Source organism: Colobus angolensis, unplaced genomic scaffold, assembly GCF_000951035.1.
Source record: "Colobus angolensis palliatus isolate OR3802 unplaced genomic scaffold, Cang.pa_1.0 Scaffold1, whole genome shotgun sequence".
Taxonomy (NCBI): domain Eukaryota; kingdom Metazoa; phylum Chordata; class Mammalia; order Primates; family Cercopithecidae; genus Colobus; species Colobus angolensis.
The window spans coordinates 11,811,672-11,821,074 of NW_012110918.1; the positions used below are offsets into that span (position 1 = coordinate 11,811,672).

The 9,403-nt window shown below is 55.0% G+C and overlaps 1 protein-coding gene across 1 annotated transcript in view; it reads right to left on the minus strand.

Annotated features, from left to right (window-relative positions):
- The window catches only part of FBF1 (Fas (TNFRSF6) binding factor 1), a 32,068-nt gene continuing 22,665 nt past the window's right edge, over nucleotides 1-9,403 (minus strand). The window contains exons 20-29 of the mRNA XM_011947790.1: nucleotides 9,181-9,288; nucleotides 8,950-9,089; nucleotides 8,752-8,870; nucleotides 5,744-5,866; nucleotides 5,474-5,659; nucleotides 4,846-5,022; nucleotides 4,637-4,774; nucleotides 4,426-4,543; nucleotides 2,597-2,712; nucleotides 1-1,215 (exon numbers count right to left, since the gene is read on the minus strand). Of these exons, the coding sequence (XP_011803180.1) occupies nucleotides 1,135-1,215; nucleotides 2,597-2,712; nucleotides 4,426-4,543; nucleotides 4,637-4,774; nucleotides 4,846-5,022; nucleotides 5,474-5,659; nucleotides 5,744-5,866; nucleotides 8,752-8,870; nucleotides 8,950-9,089; nucleotides 9,181-9,288 (1,306 nt within the window). The 3' untranslated portion in view covers nucleotides 1-1,134. The remainder of the gene's footprint in view (nucleotides 1,216-2,596; nucleotides 2,713-4,425; nucleotides 4,544-4,636; nucleotides 4,775-4,845; nucleotides 5,023-5,473; nucleotides 5,660-5,743; nucleotides 5,867-8,751; nucleotides 8,871-8,949; nucleotides 9,090-9,180; nucleotides 9,289-9,403) is intronic.

The following is a 9,403-nucleotide window of genomic DNA, read 5'->3' on the forward strand; positions in this document are numbered from 1 at the left end:
TGTCACCTCAGACAGGTTATTTAAATCTACCCGGGCCTCAGTTTCTGCATGTTTGAAGCAGGGCTAATAGTACCCTTCTCCTGGCTGTGGTCCAGCTTCCAGGTGCCACTGGAGACTGCAGGTGCTGGAGGGGAGAGGCACGCGGTCAGAGGTGCCTGGTCGTGACCAATCTTATAGGCTGACTTTCTTAATAGGAACATCTGCCTGTTCTTTGGGACTTGTCCAGCAAGTAACAGGAAACATTTTCTAAGAAATAAGTATAAACTCTGATAAGCCATGGCAAAAGCAGTTGTTTTAAGCTTAGTCAAGTGAAGCAGTGGGAGTGGAGGAGGATCAAAGAAATCTCTGCTAGTTGTGATGGATTCCTTGTCACCTCCACTGCACGCCCACTGAGCTGTGGCTTTGGGCAGATGAGCAGCACAGAGGCGCCTTCCCTCCTCGTCCCTCCCCACGGCCCACCATCGCCACAGCTCCCTCTGCCGCCAGTGTGGCACCTAGATGGGGAGGAAGCTGAGGAGGCCACTGTCCACCCAAACTGGTTGGTCCTTCGGGCAATGCTAGGAATAGGGTGGGGGCTCTGGGCAAGCCCAGGAGGAGGAGGGCCCGACTGAGTTCCAGGAACATCTCACACCACAAGGGAGGATCTAGCTGGTGCCTTCCCTGTACCGTCAGGAGGCCAGAGGGCCCTTCTCCAGCTCATCAGGGAGGGAACTGCTCTGGCAGGGAGTAGGGAAGGCTGTTTGTGGCATCCCTCAAGAAAGCTCCTGCCTCAGAAGAGGCCCAGGCAAAAAGAGCCCACAACAGTCTACCTGTGGAAAGGGGGAGCCCACAGAGCCCAGTGAGAGCTGGGGGTCCTTGCTGCCAGCTCAGACCTTCAGATCCAAGCCAGATGGCTTTGGGGCAGGGCAGCCAAAGCCGTGGTAAGACAGCCTACACCACAGAGCCCCAGAGGCAGGGGCTTCCCCGGGCTGGCACACTTGGAAAGGATGCACTTGCACCCTGTCCACGGAATAGCTGCCATCAGGCCTCAAGCATCTCAGAATCCTCCCCAGGCACTGCCTCCGTGGAGGCAGCAGGAGGAACAGCAGAGTTCTGGGGTCTGAACCTCTGTTGGAGAATCGGCTGGGATCCCACTCAGGCTGAATGAGTCAAATTGTAGGACCCTTTCTTCAGGGTCTCCAGAAAGAATTGTTCATTCTCCAAGAAGTCGCGGTCCTGCAGGGCAGATTTGGATGGGCGGTCACCTTCCCTGAGCTGAGAGAGAGGTGGAGCCCTGGACACTAGCTGAGCCAGCCCTCATTAAGGCCCCTCCCCACATCGTCCCTGACTCTGCCTGGCTCTGGGAGTCAGCAGGGGCCGTGAAAGAGCCCAGGTACGGAGTGAGACAGACCACAGTCTCAATCCTGGCAAGGCTACTTGTTTGCTGTGGAACTCACGAGCACATGACTTCATGTCTCTAAGCCTCAGTTTCCTTGTCTGTAAACATTCCTTGTAGCCCTTCCTTGTAGGGCTGTGTGAGGGTAAAGGCTTAAAATATACACAAAGCAGGCCAGGCACAGTGGCTCATGCCGGTAATCCTAGCTAATCCGCAGGCCAAGGGGGTAGGATCACTTGAGCTCAGGACTTTGAGACCAGCCTAGGCAACATCATGAGACTCTATTTCTAAACATAAATAAATAAGAAAGAAAATATAAACAAAGCCTTCAGCACTGAGGTTGGCACACAGGAAATCATCCATGACAACTGTTACCATTATTGTTTTGTTTAGTTTGAGACAAGTGTCTTGCTCTGTCATTCAAGCTGAAGTGCAGTGGTGTGAACACACCTGTAGCCTCGACCAGCTGGGCCCAGGCAATCCTCCCACCTCAGCCTCCCAAAGAGCTGGGACTACAGATGTGCCCCACCATGCCCAGCTAATTTTTAAATTTTTAATATTTATGTTTTTGAGACAGAGTCTCACTCTGTTGCCTGGAGTGCAGTGGCACCACTGTGGCTCACTGCAGCCTTTACCTCCCGGGCTTAAGTGATCCTCCCGCCTCAGCCTCTGGAGTAGCTGGGACTACACGTGCATGCCACCATGCTCAGCTATTTTTTTGTGGAGACGAGGTCTTACTATGTTGCCCAGGCTGGCCACGAACTCCTGGGCTCAAGTGCTCCTCCCACCATAGCCTCCCAAAGTGCTGGGATTACAGGTGTGAGCCACACACCCGGTCCTATTTTTTTTAGCTTTTCATTTTTTAGTTTTTCATTTTGTAGAGATGGGGTCTCAACATGTTGCCCAGGTCTCAAACTCCTAGGCTCAAGTGATCCTCCTGCTTCAACCTCCCAAAGTGTTGGGATTACAGGTGTGAGCCACCGGGCCCAGCCTGTTATTATTATTACTATAGGTTATCAGGAGATGACATATGCAAATTGCTTTGCACAGAACCTGGCCTAGTGAGGAGGTCTGAGCATTGGCTCACTAAGCAAACTGCAGTTTTACTCCCTAGGAGCTGGGGTCACCCCTCCCCAGGGCTACCGTGTGCCCCTCCCTGCCTCTGCCCTGAGCAGGAAGGACTTATGAACACAAGGATCCCCAAGGCCAGGAGAGACTCACCTGCTCTGCCGTGTGCCTCAGCAGCACCAGCCTGGCATGAAGGTGTAAGGGGCTGGGGTCCAGGCCAGTTGGTGGCTGGCTGCACCAGCGGGTGCTGGGAGCAGTAGACAAGTGGGCTGAAAAGGCCAAGGAGGAGTCAGGGACCAAAATGTTGGTGGAAATACCGGGCGGTCACAGCTTGTTCCTGCAGGGCTGCTCCCCACTGCCAGTGGGTGGACCCTGGCCATACACTCAGGGTGCAATGGCACTAACTCTCAGAAGCCTCTGACAAATGCATACCTGCTCCTACCTGGCAAGACCATTTATAGGAATTTATTCAAGTGAAATAAGCAGGCAAAGGTGCAAAGATGTATGTGGGAAGATGTCCACTGGGTACTCTTTCTCTTTAAGACAACAGGCCAGGCACGGTGGCTCATGCGGCCGGGCATGGTGGCTCATGCCTGTAATCCTAGCACTTTGGGAGGCCGAGGCAGGCAGATCACCTGAGTTCGGGAGTTCAAGACCAGCCTGACCAACATGGAGAAACCCTGTCTCTACTGAAAATACAAAATTAGCCAGGCATGGTGGTGCATGCCTGTAATCCCAGCTACTAGGCAGGGTGAAGCAGGAGAATCGCTCGAACCTGGGAGGTGGAGGTTGCGGTGAGCCGAGATCGCGCCATGGCACTCCAGCCTGGGCAACAAGAGCAAAACTCTGTCTCCAAAAAAAAAAAAAAGACAACAAATCATTCAGCACAGAGCAGGCTCATGGGAAGACTGTGCTGGTTGGGAATTGATAAATGTTTAATGACGGATCTGAAAACCTGTTCCACGTGTACATTACTGAGTGAAAATGAGTGAAAAAAGTAAAGTTGTCGAACAACACATACAATCCTAATTTTGTTTTTAAAAACACATGTACCAGGCTGGGCGCACTGACTCATGCCTGTAATCCCAGCACTTTGGGAGGCCAAAGTGGGTGGATCACCTGAGGTCAGGAGTTTGAGACTAGCCTGGCCAACATGGCAGAACCCTATCTCTACTAAAAATACAAAATTAGCCAGGCATGGTAGCACATGCCTGTAATCCCAGCTACTTGAGAGGCTGAGGCAAGAGAGTCGCTTGAACCCAGGAGGTGGAGGTTGCAGTGAGCCGAGATCATGCCTCTGCACTCCAGCCTGGGTGACAAGAGCAAAACTCCATCTCAAAAAAAAAAAAAAATGTACCTGAGTGGAACATCATGCACTAAAATGTTAAAAGTGAAAAGTGGTTCTCTCTAGACTTGGGAGTGGTGGTGAGGGTGACTTTTTTTTTTTTTTTTAAACGTACTCTCCCTCTGTTGTCCAGGCTGGAGTGCAGTGGCACAATCTCAGCTTACTGCAACCTCCACTTCTTGGGTTCAAGTGATTCTCCTGCCTCAGCCTCCCGAGTAGCTGGGATTACAGGCACCTGCCACCACACCTGGCTAATTTTGCATTTTTAGTAGAGACAGGGTTTCACTATGTTGGCCAGGCTGTTCTCAAACTCCTGACCTCATGTGATCTGCCTGCCTCAGCCACTGAAAGTGCTGGGATTATAGGCGTGAGCCACCGCACCCAGCCTGATGATGACTTTTTAAATTTCCTTTTTTTCCCCTTAGTCCAGAAAAAGGTGACATTTTTCATAATAGCGTTCCTCTCTGTTTCTGATTTATCTAAAATTAACACACATTATTTGTGTAAAAAAGAAATAAGGTGACTGTAAAACCCAGCTGGCTGCCTTAACTGGAGAAGCTGGAGGAGGGCCTGCCCACTCCTAGCACTGCCCCTGCCCACTCCTGAGCCGCCGACCCTTCCTTCTGGAGCCACTCACCTCTCTGGCTGGAGGCTGCAGGGCCCTGGGCCCTGGGGAACAGACCCATGAGGCTGGAGGGCAGGTCCTGTCGTGCGCGGTCCAGTTGCAGCCTCTGCTGGGCCAGACTCAGATGCTCCTGTCCCCATTCCCCCGGAAAGAAGGACTCAGCTGTCAGGTGGGAGGCTGGGGGTGTCGGGGGCAGGGGTGCCATACACTCAGGGAGGCTTGCCTGGTGCATGTGCTGCTCCTGCTTCCGCAGCCTCTCCTGCTGTTGCTGCACCGCCTGCAACCGGGCCTGCTGCTCTGCCTGCACCTGCCGGGCCTCGCGCAATGCTCGCTCCCCCTCCTCGTACTTCTCGGAGGCCACCTGCAGGGAGGCCGCCTGGGTCAGGGCTGCCTGAGCTCAGCCGCGCCCACACCCATGTGCCCCAGCAGCACCTTGCTCATGCTCTCCACCTCCTGGGCGCGGAGCTTGACACGTAGGGCGGTGGCGTTGGTCCTCTCCTTCTCCAGCCGCAGCTCCTGCCGCTCCTGCTCCAGGGCTGCTCTCTCCGCTGCCAGCTGCTTCTCCTCGGCCCGGAGCTCGCTGGCCCTGATCTTCAGCTCAGCCTGCTCCTGCAAATGGCCGAGGCCCTGCTGCATTCTCCTCCCAGGAGTTGCGCTGCGCTCTGTGCAGGACTCGAGGGTCCCCTCTGCCCACCCTGCCCCTGGGAGGGGGTGGTGGAGCCAAGGGCTTCCAGGGAGGGCCAGAGAAGCCTGGGGCCAAGCCGGGGTGCTGCCCTCACAAGCCACGTGACTGTGGCAGGCTCAACTCTGAAGTTCAGTTTCCTCATTTCTAAATGACCAAAGTCATGGGAATATGAGGATCCAATGATAAAATATGTATAATGCACCTAGGACAATAGGAGGAAGCTGTTAGCATGATGATGTGATTACTGTTTTAATCCCTATGCTCTTGTGACATTAGTGCTACACTCTCCTTTCCTAAAACTAGAAGCGGATGTGTCCAGATGGAGAGGCGCAGGCTACCCCGGGCCCTCCACTGTCCGGAGGCTCTGGGCCCTACCTTGGCCAGGCTGATGAGGGTGCCCTCCCGCTGGGTGTCCACCTGCAGCGCCCGCTCGGCCTCGCGCTCCGCCCGCTCCTTACTCAGCTTTTGCTGCGCGGAGAACTCCGCCCACTCGGCCGCCAGGCGCCGCCGCTCCTCCCCGCACTTGAGCATGACAGACTTCTGCTCCTCCAGCAAGGTGCTCTGGGATGTGGGGGTGAGGGCACAGGGTGAGTGTCCCTGGGCATAATGGCAGGGGCAGGGGCTGAGTGCAGTGGCTTGACTCACCTTGGCCCGCTCCAGCTCCGCCCTTTCCATGGCCATCTGCTGGGCCGTGACCTTCCTTTGCTCCTCTAGGGCGCGCTGCATGGACTCCGCCTTGGACTGCTCGGCAGTCACCCGCCAGCGTTCCTGTAGGGCCCAGGGCAGGACTGAGAGCGTGGTTCCCACCCTGAGGATCATGCCTGGCCACTCCCTGAGGGGCTGCACGAACCCACCAGTGTCTCCCACGCTATGCCACTGACCCGTCCTTCCCAAAGAGGCACAAAATGGGGTGCCTGAGAGGCACTGCCAGGGCCCAGCCCGCATGATTCTGCCCAAGAGGAGGACCCAGCAGGTGCCCTCCCAACCCTCAGGTCTCCAACAGCACCAAGGCTAGCAGCTTGGGAGGGCCAAGGAGCAGCAACATCCCTGCCGCTGAATGGCCAGCTACACACTCTGCCTGTCCTCACCCATCAGCCAAGCAGGCTAAGCACAGGGTGGCCTAATGCTGTGCTGTGGGCCCAGCCACACACAGCACGAGGCAAGAGTTTCACTGTGCCTGACCCCAGGCAGGTGCTTAACACAGTTACCAAATGAAGAGGCGAATCAAAATGGTTCACAACATAAAAGCATCTCTATCTATGTTGATAGGGCTACAGGATAGATATCAGGTCAGCAGTGGACATCTCTGACTAGTGAGATATTTTTATTTTCTTCTTTAAAAACATTTTTTTTTGGCCAGGCACAGTGGCTAGGGCCTATAATCCCAGCACTTTGGGAGGCCAAGACAGGTGGATCACCTGGGGTCAGGAGTTCAAGACCACCCTGGCCAACATGGTGAAACCCATCTCTACTAAAAATACAAAAATTAGCTGGGTGTGGTGGCAGTTGCCTGTAATCCCAGCAGCTCAGGAGGCTGAGGCAGGAGAATCCCTTGAACCCAGGAGGCGAAGGTTGCAGTGAGCTGAGATTGCACCACTGCACTCCAGCCTGGGCGACAGAGCAAGACTCTGACTCAAAAAAAAAAAAAAAGTTTTTGACCGGGCAAGGTGGTTCACACCTGTAATCCCTGCACTTTGGGAGGCCAAAGTGGGCAGACTGTCTGAGTTCAGGAGTCTGAGATCAGCCTGGGCAACATGGCAAACCCATTTCTACAAAAAATACAAAAACTTAGCTGGGTATAGTGGCATGCACCTGTGGTCCCAGCTACTTGGGGGCTGAGGTGGGAAGACTGCTTGAGCCCGGGAGGTTCAAGCTGCTGTGAGCCGAGATCTTGCCACTGCACTCCAGCCTGAGTGACAGTGAGACCCCACCTCTAAAAAACATTTTGTTTTGGTCAGGCGTGGTGGCTCCCACCTATACCCTCAAAATATTGGAAGGCCTAAGTAGGTGGATTGCTTGAGCCCAGGAGTTCAAGGCCAGCCTGGGCAACATGGCGAGACCCATATCTCAACAAAAAATACACTATTAGCTGGATGTGGTGGTGTGTGCCTGTAGTTCCAGCTACTCAGGAAGCTGAGGCAGGAGGATGGCTTGAGCCAAGGAGGTCAGGCTGCAGTGAACTATGATCACACCACTGCACTCCAGCCTGGGCGACAGAGCGAGACCCCATCTCTAAAAAAAAAAAAAAAAGCGCTTTATGACAGCTGGGGACAAAAACACAGAGGGGAGGACAAGGAAGGCTTCATGGAGGTGGTCGCATCAAAAGATTCATTACCGTTGAATTCAGCCTAGAAAGATTTCCACAGGTAAGGAAAAGGATGTGAGCAAACGCAGGGATTGCAGGTGTGCACCACCACACCCAGTTCATTAAAACAAAATTTAAATGTTTTTATTATTTATTTATTTTTTTGAGACAGAGTCTCGCTGTTAACCAGACTGGTGTCCAGTGGTGCGATCTCCACTCATTGCAGCCTCCGTGTCCTGGGTTCAAGCGATTCTCCTGCCTGAGCCTCCCTAATAGCTGGGATTACAGGCATGCACCACCATGCCTGGCTAGCTTTTTTATTTTTAGTAGAGATGGGGTTTCACCATGTTGGCCAGGCTGGTCTTGAACTCTTGATGTCAAGTGATCTACCAGCCTTGGCCTCCCAAAGTGCTGGAATTACAGGCGTGAGTCAACTAGCCTGGCATAAAAAATGTTTTTAGAGGTGGGGTCTTGCTATGGTCTCGCTAGGCTGGTCTCAAATTCTTGGGCTTAAGTGATCCTCCTGCCTCAGCCCCCCAAGTAGCTGGGATTACAGGCACTGGCCACTGTGCCTGGCTAAGGTCATTGTTATTTATTTATTTATTTGTTTATTTTTTGAGACGGAGTCTCGCTGTCTCCCAGGCTGGAGTGCAGTGGCGCCATCTCGGCTCACTGCAAGCTCCACCTCCCAGGTTCACGCCATTCTCCTGCCTCAGCCTCCCGAGTAGCTGGGACTACAGGCACCCGCCACCACGCCCAGCTAATTTTTTGTATTTTTAGTAGAGACGGGGTTTCACCGTGTTAGCCAGGATGGTCTCGATCTCCTGACCTCGTGATCCACCCGCCTCAGCCTCCCAAAGTGTTGGGATTATAGGCGTGACCCACTGAGCCCGGCCAGGTCATTATTATTTAAATAAAGTATGTGCTTATATATGAAAGGTATCTAGGGAATTCAAATGTCTCTGTGAGAGCTGAAGAGGCTAGGATGACATTTAATAGGCAAGAGCATCTGTCCCAATGTCAGGCCTCAGCTGATGTGACAGATTGGAGTGTCAGGAAGTGGGAAGTGCAGCTGATGGTTGCGGGGGCTAGACTGTGGAGGGCAGCCAAGGTGGCCGAGAGGCTTGTGGTGCTGAGGAGCAGGCAGGGCGTGGTGGGGGCCTGGCCAGGCAGCCCCTGCGTGCTCAGGTGGGCAGTGCTGAGGGCCTGGCCGGGGCAGGGGGATGTAGAGGCAGGAAGCCGCACGTGGGGCGCTGACCTGAGGAGGTGAGGTCAGCAGTGCCGCCATGCCTGCGGGTGCCCTAGAGAAGAGGCCCCATGGCAGGAGGGCCAGGAGGATGGGCCTCACCTGCTCCAGCAGCCGGCTCTGCTCATTCAGCCGCGCCTCCATCTTCCCGATGATTTCCTGTTGCCGGCTCCGCTCCTCCTCCATGTCCCGCTGCTGCTGGCCCAGCCGCTCCTGCAGTGCTAGGGGCAACCCACAGGGTGCTCAGCAGCTGCTCCCCTTCCCACCAGGAGCCCGGGTGGCTGAGAGGGGAGGGCGTACCCCGCAGCTGCTCGTCACGCTGCCGGATCCCCAGCTCCCGCTCCTGGGAGGTGGTGAGGTGCGAGGCCTCCACGCGGGAGGACAGCTCCTGTAGGCTGCTGGAGAACTCCTCCATCTGGTGGATGATGCTATTCAGGGACCTGGAAGAAGACTGGGTCAGCCCCTCCTGAAGGTCTCGGGGACCCCCCAGACGCCCCCCTCAGGCGGGCATGGTTGGGGCGGCGCACGTACCGCGTGTGAGAGGTGGCGCTGGTGGCCGCATCGACCTCTCGGTCCTTCAGCAGCTTTAGCCGCTGCAGCTGCTCCTCGTGGTCTCTGCGCATCTCTAGGATGGACGCCCTGAGGGGAGGCGGGAGGGGAAGGTGGTCACTCTGAGCTGGACCACCCGGATGCAGTAATTCCTTGTGGAAGGGCGTGCTTCCGAGCAGCCCTTGCTCCCAGGCCTCTCCTCCGC